General features: G+C 44.1%; 1 protein-coding gene across 1 annotated transcript in view; it reads left to right on the plus strand.

Moving 5' to 3' along the window:
* The window catches only part of Dnah9 (dynein axonemal heavy chain 9), a 349,492-nt gene that overhangs the window by 318,672 nt on the left and 8,218 nt on the right, over positions 1–22,602 (plus strand). Inside the window, 5 exon segments of the mRNA XM_048365947.1 lie at positions 2,536–2,763; positions 7,686–7,877; positions 8,937–9,128; positions 11,976–12,146; positions 20,097–20,279. Coding sequence (XP_048221904.1) covers positions 2,536–2,763; positions 7,686–7,877; positions 8,937–9,128; positions 11,976–12,146; positions 20,097–20,279 — 966 coding nt within the window.

Below are 22,602 nucleotides of genomic sequence, written 5' to 3' on the forward strand. Positions count from 1 at the left end.
CAGGTGACTCTCATCAAGCATTGTGAGCAGTTTAGCCTGCAAAGTCATGCCAAGAAATCAATATAGGTCTTGATAGACAGACAAACAGGTAGGAATGAGCTTTGTGGGTAAGAGACAAGTTCAAAGACCAGAGAGAAAAGCTTGAGTAGGGAGCCTTAGATGGTCTCCCAGCAGCAATGACACCATGTGCTTTGGGGAAGACAAGTTTTGCGACAACAGCATAGTTTCCTGAGACAACTCAGGAAAGGTAGCTAGGAGTTTAAATCAGTACCTTCGAGTTTTAGCATGGATATAAATTATAGAAGCACAATAGAATGTGCTGATTCGGCAATTCTAAGGTACAGGGCTAAGATCTTACACTCTTAAAGGGCTCTCAAATAACATATGAGTTGTGTGTGTGTGTGTGTGTGTGTGTGTGTGTCCCAAGTCCTGGGGCTTAAACTCAGGGCCTGAGTGGGATCTATGAGGTTTTTTATGTTTTGTTTTGTTTTGTTTTTATCAAGGATAGCACCCTACCACTTGAGACACAACCCTACTTCTGGCTTTTTTCGTGGTTAATTGGAGATAAGGGTCCCAAAGGTTTTCCTACCCTGTCTAGATTTGAACTTCAGTCCTCAGCTCTCAGCCTCTTGAATAGCTAGGATTACTAGCATAAGCCACTAGCACCCAGCTGTGCATCCCTTTTTTTTTTTTTTTTTTTTTTTTTTTTTTTTTTTGGCCAGTCCTGGGCCTTGGACTCAGGGCTAAGCACTGTCCCTGGCTTCTTCCCGCTCAAGGCTAGCACTCTGGCCACTTGACCCACAGCGCCGCTTCTGGCCGTTTTCTGTATATGTGGTGCTGGGGAATCGAACCTAGGGCCTCGGGTATACCGAGGCAGGCACTCTTGCCACTAGGCTATATCCCCAGCCCCTGTGCATCACTTTTTAATTCACAAGTTCAAATAATCCAGGTGTCAGTGTGGAGTGGGAAGGTCTAACCAACACATTGCACTCTCTGTGTGGAGCCTGTACCTGCATTGTGGCAGAGCCTGGGAGCCCATCCAGAATGCAGACATCTCCACTCCAGAGCTTCCCAGTAAAGGCCCAGGGTGGGCCCAGCAACCTCTGCACTTGCAAGCACTGCAGGGGATTCTCCTATACAGGCAAGTTTGAGAAGATGAATTAGAAAACCTCAAGATTATCAAACAATAGGGTCCAACTGGGAGGATGTTTCCTGAGTAGCACCTCCAGATTCTTTCCGTGGTGTGATTTTATATCTCTTCTACTGTTTAAAAGAAATGGGAGTGGCAACAATCAGGATCCATGCAATGCTTTTAAGCCCTTAAAAATGTACATCATAGGGCTGGAAATATGACCTAAATGTAGAGTACTTGGCCTTGTATACATGAAGCCCTGGGTTTGATTCCTCAGCACCACATATATAGAAAAAGCCAGACGTGGGTGCTATGGTCAAGTGGTAGAGTGCTAGCCTTGAGCAAAAAGAAGACAGGGACAGTGCTCAGACCTGAGTTCAAGCCCCAGGACTGGCAAAAAAAATATACATCGACAGGGCTAGTAGCCTGACTCAGTGGTAAAGCACTTGCCTTGCATGTGTGGAGGCTCTGGGTTCAGTCCTTAGCTAGCTAAATAAATAAATGAATATTACACACTTCAAGATTACTGAGGTGGTAAACATTACATTATGTTTATTTTTTAATTTAACTTTTTTCATTATCTTTCAGTTGTATAAAGCAGTTGCCATTTAACAAAACTGTTTATGAATGCAATATATTTTGATCAATGTCACCCTTTCAACATTCTAACCCATCCCTCCCCTACCAGCCTCTTCCTTCCTCTTCTTAATTTTGTAGGATATATACTGGATTTTTGTCTGTGTTTATTTTATCACAATATTGTTTAATCTTTATTTGAAGACTATGGTCTGATTTCCACTCTAGCTGCCTTCCTGATCCATTTGCTGCTAGCAAAGTTAAGCAGGTACCTGCACTAAGGTTTGGTTTCTTTCTTTCTTTCTTTCTTTCTTTCTTTCTTTCTTTCTTTCTTTCTTTCTTTCTTTCTTTTTCTCTTTCTTTCCTTCTTTCTCTCTTTCTTTCTTTCTTTCTTTCTTTCTCTCTTTCTCTCTTTCTTTCTTTCTCTCTTTCTTTCTCTCTTCTTTCTTTCTCTCTCTTTCTTTCTTTCTTCTTTTCTTTCTCTTTCTTTCTTTCTTCTCTTTCTTTCTTCTCTTCTTTCTCTCTTTCTCTCTTTCTTCTCTCTTCTCTCTCTTTCTTTCTTTCTCTTCTTTCTCTTCCTCTCTTTCTTCTCCTTTCTTTCTTTCTTTCTCTCTTTCTCTCTTTCTTTCTTTCTTTCTCTCTCTCTCTCGTCTTTCTCTTCTTTCTCTTCTTTCCTCTTTCTTTCTCTCTTTCTTTCTCTCTCCTTTCTTCTTCTTTCTCTCTTTCTTTCCTTCTCTTTCTTTCTTTCTTTCTTTTCTTCTTTCTTTCTTTCTTTCTTTCTTTCTTTCTTTCTTTCTTTCTTTCTCTTCTTTCTTTCTTCTTACCAGAACATCCACCTGGTGGCCAAGTGGCTCAGCACCCTGGAGAGGAAGTTGGAGGAACAAAGCCAGGATAGCCACCCAGAGTTCAGAGTCTTCATCAGTGCAGAGCCTTCCCCCTCCCCAGAGGGTCACATCATCCCCCAGGGCATCCTAGAAAACTCCATCAAGATCACAAATGAGCCTCCCACAGGCATGCATGCCAACCTGCACAAGGCTCTGGACAACTTCACTCAGGTACTGCCTGGGAGGGAGAGAAGGGAGACCCCATCTCATAAAAAGCTTTATTGGAACTGGGAGGGTGTGAGGAGAGATAAAAGCATGAATCTAGGCACAGGAAGGGGCACCTGCTGGGCTGTGAATCTGTGCCAGTATGGGAGAAATGTGTTCCTGTGTAATTGACCTCCACCCAGTGCCCAACCAGTGCAACCCAGTTGCCAGGGTAAACCAGAAAGAGTCAAGTGAAGAGTCTTTCTTCTGCTTGAAGTATGAGTCTTTCTGCAAGTCCACTATTAACTATATTCCAAGGCTATGCTCTATACAGCTAATCCATAGGACTGGCTAAGCATCCTAGATTCAAGCAGGATGGTGCTGTGCTCATTCCCTTGCCACTTGCATGCACCCTGAATAGCGAGAGTTCAAATGAGAGCTGGTGGTGAGGTGGCTCAAGCTATATACCCCTTGCCTTCCAAATCTGAAGCCCTGAGTTTAAACCCCAGGATCTCTCCTCCCACAATAAAAATAGTTTTAATGATCAAGGGCCAGATGGTGAGAATCAGAACTTGGAGTGTAACCACTCGTGTGACTTAGAGTGCATTCTGTGGACCACCTGGGAACTTGTTAGAAATGTGAATTCTCCGGCCCTGTCCCAGGTTTACTGAACCAGAACAGGAAATTGCCCAAGAATTTGATCTTTAACAAGCCTTTCAGTTGATTCTCCATACAATAAAATGTGAGCACATTGTGGTCCAGAGCTTCTCAGAAGGGGTTGAACATGATGACACACCCATCTCTTCCCAGCTGTATGAGAAGTGAAGATGAGAAGTTCATGGTTCAAAGCCAACTCCAGATTAAAAAATAATAATGATTACTGAGATCCCATCTCAAAACACCACACCATAGTGCTGTAAGCATTCACACACCGTGAGACCAAAGGAGGATACTCTTAAGATTCCTCTTAAGACAGGAATAGGAAGGCACAATGTCCATGTGCATCTGGTTATACAAAATAATATTTATTGAAATAAACTCCAGCAAATAAAAAAGAGTTTTCTTTTTTGCTGTTTTTACTTTCTTTCCTTTTTGTTCTGTATGTTCACTCATCTGTCTTTGGGAGGGTAAGAGGAAGCACAGAAATGGAGGGACAGAGGGTTAACAAATGCAACAGTGGTACTCACTAGACACCATGTTGAAAATGAGCTATACAACTTGTGGGTGGGGATGGAAGGGAAAAAACAGGAGAGGGCAAGGGAAGGGGTGACATTGTCCCAAATGAAATGTACTGGGCTGGGAACGCAGCTTAGTGGTAGAGTGCTTGCCCAGCATGCATGAAGCCCTGGGTTCGATTACATAAACAGAAAAAGCCAGAAGTGCTATGGCTCAAGTGGTAGAGTGCTAGCTTTGAGCAAAAAGAAACGTGGGGACAGTACCCAGGCCCTAAGTTCAAGCCTCAGGACCAGCAAAAGAAAAAAAAAATGGACTCCTCACCTGACTTATATAACTGTAACCCCTCTGAACCTTTATAATAACAAAAAAGGGGTTTTTTTATGGTAGGCATGGGAAAGAGGTAGGAAAATCACTGTTAAGGCCTGCCTGAAGCACATTAACTAAAGCAAAAATTATTGGTAGAATGGTTTCAGTGGTAAAGTATTTGACTGTGCAAGGCGCCTGAGTTCAAACCACAGGACCACCAAAAACAAACTGACAGGGAAAGTCAGAATCAAAGCAAAATGTTCAAGGCAGGCTACTATTACCAGAATTTCTGTTGCAGGGGTTGTAAGGCTCTTATATTTATTTAAAGCCATGGCAAGGCCCAGGATGTCCACCCTGGATATAAATTCACTCCCTGAAAAGTCCACACCTCAGGTTCCCCCATCTTCGAGGAAGAACTCGTCTAATTGCTCCTCCCTTGAGAAGTTCCACTTCCTGGGAAGAATTCACAGAGGTGTCTACCAGAGAGTCAGGGGGGCAGGGGCTCATCTTATACTTCATCCACCCACTGAACCTTGCTCTAGTCTAAAAAGAACCTTCTAGAAACTGTCAGGGGAGGTTTTCCTTTCTGATGTCATCTTATTATGGCACTAATGAGTGTCTGGTTTCCCAGGAGCCAGGGTCAATCTTGTAGCTCCAGATGGGTCATGCAGGAATTTGAGCTAGGCCACTCCACAAGACCAGCATTCCAACTAGCATAACCTACCTAATTTCACTTAAAAATTTGATGGTGATCCTGTGTTCGTCAGAGTCTCAGAAGAGTTTACTACCTGCATGATACCCTCAAGATATAATAATTGTCCAGTCCAGCTTAGAGAGGGACTTTTCCACAAAGAACTGAGAGGCAACATGTTCCCAGTCTCCCCCTCTTCACACTGCTTCCAACCCAACTCCAGAACCCACACATCAAGGACAGACAATGCAGGGAGTTTACCAGGTGACTGGGGATATTGTAACTTGAGATGTATCTTGTCCCTTGCACTATAGGGACAGAAGGTGGGCTTCTAGAGACATCTTCGTTCCTTTTTTTTCCCAGTCATTCATGGCCTGGGCACTGTCCCTGAGTTCTTCTGCTCAAGGCTAGCATTCAACCACTTTTAGCCACAGCTCCACTTCTGGTTTTTGAGTGGTTAATTGGAGATAAGGGTCTAACAAGGTCGTTTCTGCCCCATCTGCCTTCAAACCTCGATCCTTCCATCTCAGCCTCCTGAGCAGCTAGGATTACAGGTGTGAGCCATCGGCTCCCAGCTACATCTTCCCTATTTCCAAAATAGTCATTGACAAACCTCAAGAGTGCTTTGTATCAGAGTAGAGAAGCCAAAGCTCACCTAAGAAAGGGAACAGACAGGGTGAATTTGGTCAAAGCACATTATATGCATGTAAGGAAATATCATAGCAAAACACCTTTGTACAATTAGGTTAATTCAAAACTTATACATTTGGGAGAGGGAGTGGGGGAAGAGGGAGGAGGTAACAAGTAGAACAAGAAATATACTCACTGCCTTTCATGTGAATCTGTAACCCCTCTGTATCACACATTGACAATAAAGAAAAAAAATACATTTTTTAGCTTCTATTTATATTCCACTTTAGGGAAACATAGACACTTGAGTTTTGACCATAGAGCCTTCTTTGCAAAAGCTACCTCTAGTGTCAATTCCCTTAAAGGGAATTGGACCCAGGAAATGGTGGCTCGTGCCTATAATCCTAGCTAATAAGGAAGCTGAGATCTGATAATGTTGTCACCAGAAGTGTCGCAGACACTTCTATTGGAGATTTTTAGTTGGAGACATTTATCTCTAATTATTTAGCGAAATGCAAGGTGTGGAGGTATGGCTAAAGTAGCAGAGTATGAGCTAAGCAAGCAAGCAAGCAGAGCAGGAGGAAGGCCCTGAGTTTCAAAGGCCAATACTACAAAATAAAATAGCAAGCAAATAAAATAAGAAATTGGAGCAAGGCAATTGTTCCAAATTGGAGCATTGTGCTTAGCTAACTCTATTGGAGGCTCCAGTAGCAAACCATGTTCAGCTCCCCTACTTTGGGGGAATTAGGGGAAGGGCAGCAAGATCATCACAGGCTATACAATCTAATAACTAAAATTATCATGTCCAGCCACACTGGCTTCATTTTCTTAGGCTCACCATGGACCTCTGATGCTGATTTCTCTCTCTGTAAATCTTAGTCACTAACTGCGAAATAGATTTCAAGAGATTCAGTCTCTTGCTGGTTATTTTGTCTCTACTACAGATGGTTCATTGCCACATAAAACACCTTAAGTCAGCCATTCTGAGAGAGAAACACACACCTGTGTAACATCCAACCTCCTCCTGCAGAACTACATTAACCACTTAAAGGCTGAACTGAAGCACTGATCTGTTGATTCCTGCTTCCCTGATAGCTGTGCGGTTTGGGGAAGATAATTTAGTTCTGACTCTTATGTAACTGTCACCATCAGCCAGCTTAGCATTTCTTTATAAGGTTTTTGTATCTGTGCTTAAAGGCCTTTTACTACAGAAATTCTAAATGCTTTAGAAATAACATATGAAGCATCCTGAATGTCTGTTAAGAATAGCTCTATCTGGAGAGCCTTTCTGAAATTCGTACTGCACTTCCTCTGACCTTTCTTGTCTGTGCTTTTTGGAGCAAGCCTGATACCCAAAGGAGAACCCAAAGAGTCCCCTGGGCACAGAGAGGTAGAAATTATTGTATGATTTCTCCATGGAAACATCAGACTTACCAGAATCTTGCTCCTGTGAAAAAAGTCTGAGATCAGTTCCTAGAGGGAACACAAAACCACTGAACCCAATCCAATTAGTGGGAGCTTGCAGAGTGCTTTTCGGGGCTCCAGCCACCACATCTCACTCTATCCTCAAAGAAAGTTTATTATTCATAGAAGATTGTTTGTTTTGTCTTATTTATGTATTTTGTCATTACTGGGATGTGAGCTTAGAGCTTCATGCTCTCACTTGGCTTTTCCAAGTGGTATGCTGGTGCTCTACCATGTGAGCCACACTTCTACTTCTTCCTTTTTACTGGGTAATTAGAGATAAGAGTCTCATGGACTTTTTTGCCCAGACTGTCTTCAAACCATGATCCTTGGATCTCAGCCTGCTGAGTAGCTAAGATTACAGGCGTGAGCCACTAGGGCCTGGCTGAGAATTGTTTCTAACCCCAAAGAATCCAAAGGTTCTTGTGCTACACCCCTTCAGAATTCAGGTACTGCCTTCTACATCAGTAACTTAAATGCTATACTAAAACCCAACCCCTCTGCAAGTCTGTCTAAAGCTCTGACCCTCACTCAGCTTCAGTGCCACCCACAGCCATCTGACCATAGATCAACCCCTGACCAGGAAGGACGTTTGGCAGCTGTGTCCAGCTGATGGTAAGCCCGTCCTCCCCCAGGGACAGGCAGCTTCCTGTCAACACTGCAAGTGATGCTTTCCTTTCAGGACACGCTGGAGATGTGTTCCCGGGAGACAGAGTTCAAGAGCATCCTCTTTGCTCTTTGTTACTTTCATGCTGTGGTGGCAGAAAGACACAAGTTCGGTCCCCAGGGATGGAATCGGTCCTACCCTTTTAACACTGGGGACCTCACCATCTCAGTGAATGTGCTCTACAACTTCCTGGAGGCCAACACAAAGGTAAAGGGAAGCAGTTCCAGGGCTCTGGTTCTGGGGCACCCCTACAGGCTAGTGGTGCATTCCCACATGGGCTATCTGCTCTTGAGAAGGTCTATACTACTCAAGTAGGGTGAGTGCTGACCACAGGACCAGCACCAGGCTTAGGAGTTCTACAGTAAGGTCAGAGGCTAGGGTGCTCAGAGGCCCAGACAATGACAGTGCCAGAAAATCTGGCAGAAGACACTCCCAGCCTCTCAGCCAACCTGCATGCATGTACAGCATCGCCCAGGCAGGGGACTGGCAGGAAGAGACCCCCATGCATTGCTGATCTCAGTTCCCACTTTAACTAGCCAAGGATTCAGAACTTCTCCCAGAACATGTAGCTTCTCACATGAGTAAAAGGCTGATTTTCCACAAGTTAAAAAAAAATCATCCTCCTCTTTTGAGACAACTCCACCTCAGAGAAAGCATACACTAACCACCAAGGCTTCTTCAGTTAAGGATCTGTTCTCACCATTAAAGCTCATCTCCGCCATGAGCCAAACCCAACACCGGCAAGGGCCACTGACATTTCCTGGAAAGGCAAACAAAATCAGCCTCAGATCCCTGAGAAAGCCTTCTTGGTTTCCACCTGTAGGGTCTGGGGAGACGAACCCCCACCCCACTAATATCAACCTTTCAGTTGCTTGGCTTCTCACCCTGACTTTTACCTCAGTAGTCATGTAAGCTGGATTTCATTGCCTCTGAACTTGTAACAATTAATTGACCCTGTTATTAAGGGCAGACATTTAGGGAATTGAGGTCCTCACTATCCTCCATGTGACCTTCACCATTTCCAGGAAGAGTCCGGCCTTGTTATTGTAGTTAGTAACCATAAAAGAGAGGAGATTGCCATCTTGCCGCTCTTTACCCTTTGATATAATTCTGCAAGCATTCAGCGTGCTCCCAAAATACACCTCATGCTGCTGGGCACTGGGAGTGTGAAGAAAAGTAAGACATTGCTCTTTGACTTCAGCTGCATGGCATCCTGTGGCCAGCCCCAGCCCGGGCAGATTTTCCTTTCCCTTGCCCTTCTCCCAGGTACCCTTCGATGACTTGCGCTACTTGTTCGGTGAGATTATGTATGGAGGCCATATCACGGATGACTGGGACAGGAGACTCTGCAGAACCTATCTTCAGGAATTTATCAAGCCAGAGATGTTAGAAGGAGAGCTTGCCCTGGCCCCTGGGTTTCCACTCCCAGGCAACATGGACTACAGTGGTTATCATCAGGTGAGGCTTGGCTCTGGGCTCAGAGAGCCCCAAGGAATCAGGCTGATAGCAACTTTAGTTCTCTGCCTTGAGTTGCTTTTGTTCAACTTTAGAAGTATACTATTTCTAGCCTTGAATGAATAAAATTAGTAAAGTGAGTAAAATTGAGCCTTTAGAGATCTTCTTAATCCTGACATTAGATTTGATCACTCTGGTTTTATGTTCTGTTCTGCAACTAATACCTGGGATGGTTGTTTGCTTGTTTTTATTCAGCTCATTTACAAAACCACTATTAAATAGGGCCAAATCTCAGGTAAGCACTTACAGATCATAGGTATTCTGTCAGAGTTCCTAAATATCTTCAGAGAAAGGGTCCAGTGATGAGATTTCTCACCTCTCCTAGTTCCTAGATTCCACTGCCTTCTTGGTTCCCATTAATTGCTATGGGCTCAGGCAGACTTATCCAACATCTAAGAAAATACTTCTCATGAAACTTTCCCTGTTCTTTTAATTTTTCATATACTAGTACTAAGGCTATTTTTAAAGCTTTGATCATTTAATGTGCCACAGAAAATACACTGAGAGATAGTTTCTTTTTAAAAATTCTATTTACTTTTGAACATACCCTAAAAGTTTGAACTAAAACTTACTAAACTTTATACCAAATTTAAGAGAAATAGTAATTATAGAAATGCTAAGTATAAGCTTTTTACTTTTTAAAATTGGTTTATGAAAGACATTTGATCCAGAGAACCCATGCCTGTGAGAAGAAATTTAACATTATACTAATAAACTGACATATTAAATTGTAACTCTTTTTAACAACTACTTAACAATAATAAACTATACAATTTAAAAAAAAATTAAAGCACTACCACTAGTTACACAAACAAGATTTTCTTTTACATTTAACAACTTTTTGTTGCTTTTAGTTTTTTATTTATTGGGGGGATTCCTATGCATTTTTTTATTTTTACTGTAAAGGTTATGTACAGAGGGGTTACAGTTATATAAGTCAGGTAATGAGAACATTTCTCTGTGTGTGTCTCCTCTTCCTCTCTCTCTCTCTCTCTCTCTCTCTCTCTCTCTCTCTCTCTCTCTCTCTCTCTCTCTCTCTCTCTCTCTTTCTCTTCCTAAGACTTGAACTCAGGGCATGGGCACTGTCCCTGAGCTCATTTTGCTCAACTGCTTTACCATCTGGGCCTGGGCTTTTTCTTGTTGGAAGATTTCTGATTACTTCCTCAATCTTGTGTGTTATTAGCCTGTTTAACTGGTTTATATCTTCTTGGTTCAACTTAGGCAATTTGTATGTCTCCAGAAATTTGTCCATTTCTACTAGGTTTTCCTTTTTTTTTTTTTTTGCCAATCCTGGGCTTTGAACTCAGGGCCTGGGCTCTGTCCCTGAGCCTCTCTGCTCAAGGCTAGTACTCTACCACTTGAGCCATAGCACCACTCTGGCTTTTTCTGTTTATGTGGCACTGAGGAATCAAACATAGGGCTTCTTACATGCTAGGCAAGTACTCTCCCACTAAGCCACATTCCCAGCCCATTATATTTCTTTTTGAACAGTATCACCTCAAAAATATTTTTAATCAAACCTTGACTTCAAGTTCATCTCATAAAGTAGTGCACATGTGCTCTCTAGTGTCCATTCAATAATTCAACAAGAAGTGATGGGCAGTAAGAAACATCAGCATTAAGTAGGTCTGATTCTCTGACTCAACAGTAGTAACATGGCTTGTGCATTTCCAAATGACTCTTTTCAGCTCTTCCTTTTAATCAGTCAGTTAGTAGATGGTGACAGATCATCTTCCCAGAACCAGGAGTGTGCTGAGTGCTAGAGGGAGTAGAAAGATAAATGTGTAGATATGCCTTTAAAGAATAAGCAACATTTACTAAGACTAGATGTTATCAACAGCAAAGAATCATCAGAGTCCTCGCAGGAGATTAACACAGTGGATTTTTCTCACCATCATAAAAAGCAGAAGAAAAAAGAGGAAGGCAACCTGGACAGGAATTTTCAGGCAGGACAGGTGGTGGCCACAAGAAGTGACAGCATTCATGTGCTGTTTGGGTGGCATACTATTTTAAACTTTTGGAAATCTAATGCCTTTTGCCTGATGTGTAAACTCTTCCATTTACAGCCAAGTTTATCTCCTTCTGCAACTCAAGTCCCACATAGTAACCTCGTGTGCACAATCCCATTAATGTGTTTGAATGTGTCATCCCTGGTTTAAGATAAACAGAGGGAAGAGAAAAAGAATGAAAAGGGCTGGGTTCCTAAAAAAAAAAGCTTAAGTGAAAAATGCCAGAGAAAGCCAGGTACTGATTGATGGTTCTTACCTGTGATCCTAGCTAATCAGGATCTGTGGATAGCAGTTCAAAGCCAGCATGAGCAGATACATCTGTGACTCTTATCTCCAAGTAATCAGCAAAAAAGCTATTAGTGGATATGTGGCTCAAGTGGTAGAGGGCCAGACTTGAGCCGAAAAACCCAAGCAAACAAAGCCCTGAGTTCAATCTTCAGCGCAGGTGTACACACACACACACACACACACACACACACACACACACACACACACACACACACACACACACACACTACTACCAGGAAAGGATTCACAATTCTAAGAGACTGAGAAGTTTAGCAAGGGCAGGAGAGTATTGGGAATGAGGGGCCCTATCAGAGATAGATAATGTCATCTAATGCTCCTGAAAAGGAGATGAGTATAACAAACGTAGGAGTGTAACGAACATGGCAGGTCTGGAAAGCAGCCTGCCAGGGGAGCGCATGCTGAGGCTGCCCGAGGGTGGCCGCGGAGGCTCCGCTGGTGGCTTTCTACTAAACGAGCTTGCCCTTGCTTTCAGTACATCGATGTGGAGCTACCCCCAGAGTCACCCTACCTCTACGGCCTCCACCCAAACGCCGAGATTCGCTTCCTGACCCAGAGCTCCGCACAGCTCTTCCGCACAGTGCTGGAGCTGCAGCCTCGGGACCACCAAGCCAGGGACAGAGCTGGCGCGACCAGAGAGGAAAAGGTGCGGTGGTGGGGACTGACCCATGCGCAGGAGGGTGACTCCAGGCATTGGGGTGGGGGGGGGGGCAGGTCTTCGCGTGGGGGTGGGGATGGACTCCTAAGTGAAACGTCTTCATAAACGTTTTTTTTCCTAGAAGATAAGTGAATTAACCCTCCAAGAAAGCTAAGTCCCCACCCCGCAGAACTGCCTGCATCGCATCCTTTCATCCGAGCTCCGGTTGGAGTTACATGGTTAGCTATATATGTAAAGGCTCAAGTTTGAGTGGTTGTCAGACTCTTAGGTTACTGGGACTGATTTTAAGAAAACCAAAAGCATTAGTCTAACTCTTAGAATGGTGTAAGTTAACCAAGACTTCTCAGATTTCAATATGCTTAAGAAGGAGCTAGCGTGGGGCTGGGAATATGGCCTAGTGGCAAGAGTGCTGGCCTCGTATACATGAAGCCTTGGGTTCAATTCCCCAGCACCACATATACAGAAAATGGCAAGAAGTGGCGCTGCGGCTCTAGTGGCAGAGTGCTAGCCTTGAGCAAAAAGAAGCCAGGGACAGTGCTCAGGCCCTGAGTCCAAGCCCCAGGACTGGCCAAAAAAAAAAAAAAAAAAAAAAAGAAAGAAAAGAAAGAAGGAGCTAGCAAGCTTGAAATTCTGATTCTGAGGGTGAGGGTGCAGCTCTGTGGTATAGAGTGCTTGTTTAATCCTTGGTGCTGGGAGGGAGGGAAGGAAGGAAGGAGGAATGGGCAACAAAGAATTCATCATCATCATCATCATCATCATCATCATCATTATTATTATTATTATGCTGGTCCTGGGACTTGAGCTTAGGGCCTGGCCACTGTCCCTAAGCCTGTTTGGGCTCAGGGCTAGCACTCTACCCCTTGAGCCACAGTGTCACTTCCAGCTTTTGCTGAGTAGTTTATTGAAGATAAGAGTCCCACAGACTTTTCTGCCTGGGCTGGCTTTGACCTGCAATCCTTCAGTCTCAGCCTCCTGAGTAGGTAAGGACTGCAGGTGTGAGCCACCTGTGCCTGGCTGCAGCAAATAATTCATCACACCACCCAGCCTGTTCCACTCTCCCATGTCTATGATACAATTTGAGAATAAAGGAAGGAACCAAATCACCCAGAAAGAAAAATATTCATAGCGCTGAAAATTGAAAAAACAAAAAAAGCTTGAACTTTTATGCCATAGACCTGTGATTCTCCCAGCAGCTTCACCGAGGCTTCTGTACATGTGCTGCACACATGGTATGAGCTGTGACATTTGCCATGTATGACACGCATGCCACAACAATTGTGCAGGTTGTGGGGTGCACTTACAACTGTGCAGCCCCAGGTGCAAAGCCTTGGAAATGTCTGATATGTCTCTTGTGCTCTCCTGAGCTCTGCTCCCCCCATCCACCCAGGAGCTCAGGAAGAAGGAGCTGAAGTCCAAACCAGAGAGCTTGGTATCTGGAATCTTGCTGTCCACAAACACTCACAAACTCTGCCCCAGTCCCCTCCCAGGGCCGCCTGTCCGAGGAGGGTAGCCAGCTGCCACTGGCTGGGGCAAGGAAGAGGAGGGATAGGCAAGCCTGGATATGGGGCCAGGGAGGAGAGGAGGACTCTGCCCATCTTCAAACCACATGTGAAGTTCAAGAACATCAGATTCCTCTGGTGAACTGAGTCTTGGCACTTGGTGGTTGTCATATGGGTGAATGGAATGATCAGGAAGGTACTCGAATATTATAACCAAATACTACTGGAAAGGGGGCTTTAACAACAGAAATGTATTTCGTTGGAGAACTGCAGGCTAGAAGCTCCATTGCAAGGCATAGGTAGGTTCTGTTCCTGCGAGGATTCTCTTCCTTGCTTGTATTTACAAGCCTTCCCGCTCCCTCAATATGGTCTTAAGGGTTGAGTTCCTATTCTCTCTCCTTCCAAATTTCTTCTTTCCTTTCTTTATTTTTATTTGTGCACCCACCCACACTGCTACTGGGGCTTGAACTCAGGGACAGGGAGCTGTCCCTTAGCTTTTTCCACTGCTCTACTAACTTCCAGCTTTTATCTGGTTAATTGGGGATAAGAGTCTCACAAACTTTTCTGCCCAGGGTTGGTTTTGAACCACAATCCACATAATCCAATCTCCTGATTGGCTAGGATTACAGGCATGATCCACCAGCATCCAACTATAATTCGGTCTATATATTGTTGAATTCTATTTATTGTATATCAGTCCTGAGGCTTAAACTCAGGTCCTAGGCACTATTCCTGAGGTGTGTTTTTGGTTTGTTTATTTGCTTTGCCTAAGGCAAGCACTTTACCACTGAGCTACAACTCTACTTCTGGCTTTTTCTTTTCTTTTCTTTCATTCTTTTTTTTTTTTTGGTGGTTAACTGGAGATAAGAGTCTGATAAACTTTCCTGCTTGAACTGACTTTGAACCACAATTCTCAGGTCTCAGCCTCCTGAGTAGTTACAATTACAGGCCTGAGTCACTGGCACCAGCTTGTTGAATTCCATTTGCTAAGTGTTTGGTTTTTTGTTGGTTTGTTTTTTTTTTTCCCACAAGCTGGATATTGTCATTTCCTGACTGTAATCTCAGTATTTAGAACTAGCAGTTTATTTACTTTTTGGTGATGGGGCTATTTGATTTTGAACTCAAGGCTCACAATGAAATTTCCTCTCCTTGTAGGACAGCAGTACAGGCTTGTTTTAATTTTATCTCCACTTCAAAGTTCCTCCCTGCTTCCAAACACCCTGGTCTTCTGAGCTACTGGGAACAGGGATGTCAGCATATGAATGTGGAGAGGGCAGTGGAACCCAGGGGATGCAAGCCCCATGTGCAAGCCTGCTGTCTTCCCTAATGACAAAGTAGTCCATTTCCATTTAAGTCTCTTTGCTACTGGATTTCTTTGGTGCTGAACAAACTGACTAGACCTTTGGAGAAAAGTAAAGCAGGGTTCCTCACTCCTTTGACCAGACTCTATTTCAGATAGCTCAGATATTTAAATGTAAAACACACACACACACACACACACACACACACACACACACACACACACACACCCCATACATAACTCTAAAGCTTGGAAGATGGCTAGGGTGAATGCTTTTATGATCTGACAAAGAGAAAGGCATTTTTAAACTTTAAAAAAAGACTCTGTAAAGGTAAAGATTGGCTAAGTTGATGGCTCTAAAAAAAAGTCTGCATGCCTGGGACGTAGCCTAGTGGCAAAGCACTTGCCTAGCAAGTGCAATGTCCTGGGTTCAATCCCCAGTACCAAAAAAAAAGTTTCTGAAAAGCAAAAGCTGCCACCAACAAAGTGAAAATCAAGGTAGAAGAACCATTTTGCTGCATATATATACTGGACACTGGGCAGATTTTATTAAAATATAGAGTTCTTCTGAATGGAAAAGGAGGCTAAGAGAAGGAAGGAAAAGATGATCACTGGGGAAATTCACATAATAAATTAAAATGGCCAGTAAAAAAAAAAATAGTAAAAAAATTCTCAGTGCCATTCAGACCTTAAGAAAGCTAAATAAAATTCCATTTTCCAGGCTAATGGCAAGGATTTAAAAATATGATACTATCTAATGGTAAGGGCATAAGAAAGTAGACATTCTCACTTTGATTGATAAAAGATTATTTATAGAACAATTTGACAATAGCTATAAAAACTTCACACATAACTGATTTCTAAAAACTTAACCAGGGCTAGGAATATGGCTTAGTGGTAGAGCACTTACCTCATATACATGAAGCCCTGGGTTCGATTCCACAGCACCACATATGTAGAAAAGGCCAGAAGTGGCGCTGTGGCTCAAGTGGTAGAGTGCTAGCTTTGAGCAAAAAGAAGCCAGGGACAGTGCTCAGGCCCTGAGTTCAAGGTCCAGGATTGGAAAAAATAAAAATATATATAAATAAATAAAAATTAAAACTTAGCCATGGATATGCTCAAAAGTGCACATATTTTAGTATATATGCATATAACATATTGTAGAATGGCTTATAGCAATAGAAATGGTAAACAGACCCATTATCAACAGGACAAGTGAAAATAAATTATAGGTGTCAAAACAGTGAACTAATACTCTTTAAAAATAAAAAAAGGAGTAGGGCAAAATACTATGCAGTACCAAAGAAATAGTTCAAGATTTACATGGCTGAGGACGTAGCTCAATCAATGGTAGAGCACTTGTCTGGTGAGCATGAGGCCCTGAGTTCAATCACTAACACAACCAAAAAGAATTTTTAAGGTATATTACATTGTTGTGAAGATGGAAAAGACAAGCAGAAAAGCTGTGCATAGTATGGTTTCACCAGTGTGAGAGAGAAGGCATAAGTAGACACATCAGATGAGAGTTAGCAATATAAATTTTAAAATTAACAGGTTAACACTAGTTTTCTCCTGTTGGGAGATTAGTAAAAATTACAGGAGGATGTGCTTTGTTTTGTGTTTTTAATTTGTGTGCATGGGCCAGTACTGGGACTTGAAATCAGAGTCTGGTGCTTTTGCTTCACTTCTCCCCCTCAAGGCTGGCACTCTTACCAGTTGAGCCACCTCCAGCTTTTTCGTAGTTAATTAGAGATAAAAGTCCAGACTCTAATCTCACAGCTATCCCAGGCTGGCTTTGAACCATAGCCCTTAAGTGTAAGCCTCCTGAGTAACTAGGATTACAGGTGTGAGCCACCAATGCCCAGCTATGGGAGGGTTTTGCTGCTACTATCCTTTCTATCTGTAATGTTTAAATGTTTTTCTGGTAAATATGTATTACTTTCCAAGAAAAATGAAAGAGCAGAAGTGTTGCTTGTAGAAGTCAAGTAGGCCATGTCCCGAAGAGCCCATCCCCCTCCCCATCTGAAGGGTGCCTGGGTTTTCTGAGTCCAGTGAGTCATGTGACTCGCTCATTCCCCATCCATCTTCTCCCTGCTCTGAGCTTCAGATTCCCCTCAGCCTGGTGAGAGAAGGGGCGGGGAGGGGACAACTCTACATCTCCTCTACCCCATTACACATAGTTTGGCACCCTGCCTCCAGGCTACCTTTTCATCTCTTTGTGGAAATGGCAGCTCGCTGATAGAGGGTTGTTTCTTCAAATTCCACCCCAGAGACAGAAATATGATATCCATTTAGCCATTTGTCTTCTACCCGGCAGCACTTTCAGGTACTATTAAAATTCCATTCGGTTTTTGCTATGACAGCCCTGGAGATCCCTTTGTGAGGAGGTGATGGGAGTTTGGTTTCTTTTTTCTCACACATCAGCTCTTTTCCTGGAGAATGGATTATGGTATGTTAACAATACCAGGCAGGGTGAATATTAATCATCCTTCCCATTTATATAGTCTTTGGAGCTTTCAGCTGCCTTTGCACTCATTGGCTCATTTGATTTGGTCTTTGCATCAACCCTGGGAGTCAAGAAAGAAGAAACCAGTAGAGAAAGACACTCTTAGAGATGACATTGAGGCCTGCGTGACTTCACACTTATATGAGCCAGGCATAGCAGAGTTGCATTAACTTGGTCAGGGCTCTATGGATGTAAGCAACAGACACCAATCTAACTGAATCAGGATAGAACAAATACACTCTAGCAAAAGGAATCCATGGGAGAAAGGACAAAGACAAGATGACCTAGGGCTCCAGGAAGAAGGAAAACTACACAGGCTTTGCAAGGCCCCTCCATTCCATCCTCATAAAATGTTTGGATCCCAGTTTTCAAACTTTCCTGCTCTTGAAAAGATAATCTGATGGGCCCACTCAGTCAGGAGAGGCTCAACAAGTCATGGTCTTCAGAAAGATAAGGAGGAGTAATTTTCCTAAGAGGGAAAGAACCTGCTCCTTGAAGACAGAAAGAAAGGGTGATGAATAGACAAAACCCAGGCATGTGCCTCAGGCATGTGAATCTCAGTTCTCAGAACTCCTGGAAGGGCTGGTGCTTGCTTGTAGGCTCCTTCTCTCCCCCTCTGTCCTTGCCTGCTGACCATAGGGCCTATTACATCTGCATTTGCTTCATTTTTCTTTGCTGACAGACCTCCTGGGCTTACTCATTTACTACAAAATGGCAGACTCAGCGTCCAAGTGGTTGGTCCAGAATAACCCAGAATCTCTGCACCTCAATTCCAATTTTCCAGGAGACAGATCCTGGTGGTTCTAATTCCCATGGTCTAATTAGCTGGCACTTTGTGTGGGAAAAGGAATTGTGGGTACAAGCGAAGGGTTACATGATGAATGGTTATGCCTCTTCCAAAACTCAAGGATAGAAACCACCTCCTAGACATACAGAACTCAGCTGAATGTATGGGGTGGGGGTGGGGTGGCAGAGAGACAGAGACAGAGACACAGGGAGACACACAAAGAAAGATCCCTCAGGATGTGTGGGAATTTGGTCTTCAGCTCTCCCACATATACCAGAGTCCACAATGCTTATCTCTTGTGTAACATGCTGTCATATTTGCATGTAACCCATGCATATCCTTCTGTGCAGTTTGTTTATTGTGATGGTGGGGACCAAACTCAGTTACCTCAGACATGCTGTGCAAGTGCTCTACCACCAGGGCCCCTCATCACCAGAGGATCATGTAAATACTATGTGAATAATTGTTATACTGCATTATTTAGAGAATAATGACAAAGGACAAAAAAACATTATACCTGTGGATGAGCCTAGAACAAATTATGTTAAATGAGGTAAACCAAGCTCAGGGAGACAAATAGCTCCTGTTTTCTCTCATACACAGAAGCTAGATCTAAAGTACTAGCATATCAAAATTATACAGGTCTCTAGGCATTCACATGCAGTGAGACCAAAGGAGGTACTCTTAGGAGAGGAACACAGAGACACAATGTCTATGTGCATCTGATCATACAAAATAATATTTATTGAAATGAACTCCAAGAAATGGGGAAAAAATGTCTATACCAGTTTGATGTAGATGTGTTGTGTGTATGTCTGTTGTTTTTATTTTTTGGAAATACTGAGATTCAGACTCCAGGCCTTGTACTTGCTTGACTGGTGCTCTCACACTTGATCCATGCCTCTAGCCCAGGTTTTGGTGGCTATTTGGAGGATGGAATCTCACTGACGTCAAGATGGCGTCAATCCTAATTCTCCAGGTCTCGCCCTCCTGAGCAGCCAGGATTACAGGCATGAGCCATCAGTGCCATCAGTGTCTGTGTTTGTTTTCTAATGCGTGGTTTGGTTAGATGTGAGGATGCAGAGCCTATAGGCATGGAGGGCTGTGTGTATACATACATCAATGTACACAGCCACATGTGTGCACTCCCCACCTATTCTCACTGTATGTATATATGCCCATACCAACACACACATATGCACGTACATGCATGTATACACACACACTCATCACTGCCACTCCTTGCTCGGGCTTCACAGGGCCATGGAGCTCATCAAGGCCCACATCTACTCATGTTCTACTTTGAGTTCAACAGATAATTGGGTCAAGTTCGGGGTTTTTCAACCCCAATTTTTTTAAAAAAATAATTTATTTATTGTCAAAGTGATATACAAGGGGTTACAGTTTCATATGTAAGGCAATGAGTACATTTCTTATCAATCTTGTTACGGCCTCCTTCATTTTCCTCCTCCCTCCCCCCTCCACAACTTCCTCCTCCCCCAGTTGTACAGTTTGTTTACAGCATATTGTCTTGTAAGTATTGCTGTTGCATTGGTTCAACTTTTACCCTTTGTCTCTTCATTTTAATGTTCCCCTTCCCTTCCCTAGTTCCGATAAACATATCAACCCCAATTCTTTAAAAAGTCATCTGTGTGCATCTTTTCAAGCTCGCCACACAAGCCTGGGGCACTGCCAGCTACGGAGAGACTCCCTTGCAGTCAATGCTGCACCCCAACCTAGTTGCCCTAAGCAAACAGGCACAAAGGGATGATGGGTGACTAGCATCCGCCACACTCCTGAAGGATTAGAACCCCTCCTAACCCTGTGTTTTCTGCTGTGAGGGCAGGTCAAGGTGCTTCTGGAAGAAATACTGGAGCGGGTGACGGATGAATTTAACATGTCAGAGCTGATGGCCAAAGTGGAGGAACGCAGCCCCTACATAGTCGTTGCTCTCCAGGAGTGCGAGCGGATGAATATCCTCACCAGGGAGATTCGGCGCTCTCTGAGAGAGCTGGACCGGGGCCTGAAGGTGAGGGAGGGCTGGCCGCGTGGCCCAAGGGGTACGGTGCCTGCCTCCCATGCAAGGCCCTAGGTTCAAATCCCACATGGAGGGGGAAAAACAGGATAAGGGAGGCCTTGAATGGAAGCACATTTCCACGCCAGCAGAAACAGCTGGACCCCATAGAGTAATCAGAAAAGAAGCAGGACAGTGTGCAAGCTCTGATATTTCTTTTGAGCAATGAAAACCTACTTTTGCTCCTAGTGATAACTTAAATAAGAATGACATTTCCTATAGTCCCTGTGAGATGGCATAAAGTGCCCAGCATAGAAGCTGGTGTGACTGTTCACCAGGATGGCAAGTAGATGGGACACCCTGCTGCCTTGGGAGAGCTGAGCAGGACGGGTTCACATTGACATGTTTGTTCCAAGAACTGCAATTCCTGGCTAGGGCTACGCCTCACTGGTAGAACACAGGCCCAGCAGGCATAAGACCTGGGTTTCTACCTCCAGCATGGGAGGGGAAGGAAGGGGAGGGAGAATGCGAAGGGGGGAAGGTGAGGAGGCAGGAGAAGGAGAAAGGAAAGACGCAGGGAAAGTGGAAAGGAACAGAAGGGAATTATAATCCAGACAGGAAGAAGTGAAAAGCCAAAGTGGGAGCTGACATGGACACTCAGAAAACCTGAACCCCGAAGGCCTGTATGTGGAAAGAGATGACACCTTTGTTTGGTTTGGAGGGTGACACAACCAGAGCTGTGTGTGCGTGTGTGTGTGTATAGGAAAAAAAATGTGAATTTTCCATGTGCCAACAGTCATAGAAACTGTGTAACACACTGCAAAATCTAGGTTCATGGTGTTTTCTTATTTTTTTCCATTTCCTCTTCCTCAATGTGAGTGGAGGGGAAAAAGAAAGAAAAAAGGAGATGCTGAAGGCTAACCATGTTTGATAGTGTTTCCAGATTCCAGACCAGCATCTAATCAAATGGAATCCAGAATTCCACTGTCCCATTGTGTGTCTCCCTTGCTGCAGTGAGCAGGAACACAGCAACGATTACCTTGAGCAGGCTCAAGCTTAGCTCATTGACTCCATGCAATTTAGCGCAGTCTATTTTCCTATTCAACTTCCAATTCCCTCACTTATTTTTCTTCCCAGAGCCTTCACTGCAGTCGGATGTCATCAATCACCGAGAGTGCCTGGGCACAGACAAGGGAGGCGGTGGCATTTCTCCCCTGTCAGCCTAGTCTATGCAATGATGATTGATGAGCTTTGGGGGCAAATTTCAGTGCTGAGTTTGCCAAGATATCAAAGGCTTCACAGCCTTCCTTTCCTGGACAGTCACTGGAGGAAGCGAACACACGAACAGGGTGGAATGCAAGGCAAGATTTGTTCAGTGTCACATGAGGAAGGAAGAAATGAGAGACAGATGGGGAAGGGACTGAAGGAAAGGCTGCAGGGATGACACAGTAGGCAGGGCCCAGAAGGAAGGAGGGACAGGCAACAGGGGACATGCGAGGCAAGAAGGAGACATAAAACCTGCCCTAAGAGTTTTACTTCAAGTGGAGCAATGGTTCACTCAGGTAAAGTGGATGTCCTAAACAATGATCCAGATACTTCAGGATCATTTCTTTCTGCTCCCACTGTAGCCCCAAGGACAGACACAATCATCTCCACTCAACATGTCATCCAGAATCTGGTCTCAGAACTACAGCCTGGTTGATCATCAGACCCACAGGCAGCCCATGAGGTTAAGATGAGCTCAGCTCCTGTCACATAGCCGAAAGACAACAAGCAGAAGGGAAGGCTGAGGGATGGAGTGGTAACAAGGAAGGCACAAGGAGAACGCAGCAGAACTCAGAGGAGGGAACTCAGAGGAGGGAAAGCACCAAGGCGTATGGAGGAGAGAAGCTGAGTGGCAAGAACTGAGAACAGGAGTAAAGCCAGCAGAAGGGGCAGAGACAGCATGGCTCCCAGGATGGTGGGGCTGGCGTGAGGGATAGGTGGAGACTGGAGGCCAATAAGTGGAGTGGTGAAGATCACGGGCTCCAAGTTTGCTGGGGACGGTGGTGGGAAGGCACACTAGGCACTGCTAATCTACTTCCCTCTCAGGAGCTGGAGAGGGGTGGAGGGAGCCAGGAATTTTGCTTCTCATTTCCCTTCTGGGATGCTCTTTCTTTCTCTGGAACAGGCTCAACTATTTCTGGTTGACAAAGGGGGGATAGAAGCAGGTCATGCCCCCCAACACAGGAGCCCAAATATTGTGCCCACACAAGCATTTGAGCTAGAAAAGTTCACTTGCTAAGTCATTGAGTGAATCCTCTGTGCATTGTCACGGAGAAATCTTCATCCACAGGAA

The sequence above is a fragment of the Perognathus longimembris genome, chromosome 17 (assembly GCF_023159225.1).
Source record: "Perognathus longimembris pacificus isolate PPM17 chromosome 17, ASM2315922v1, whole genome shotgun sequence".
Lineage (NCBI taxonomy): Eukaryota > Metazoa > Chordata > Mammalia > Rodentia > Heteromyidae > Perognathus > Perognathus longimembris.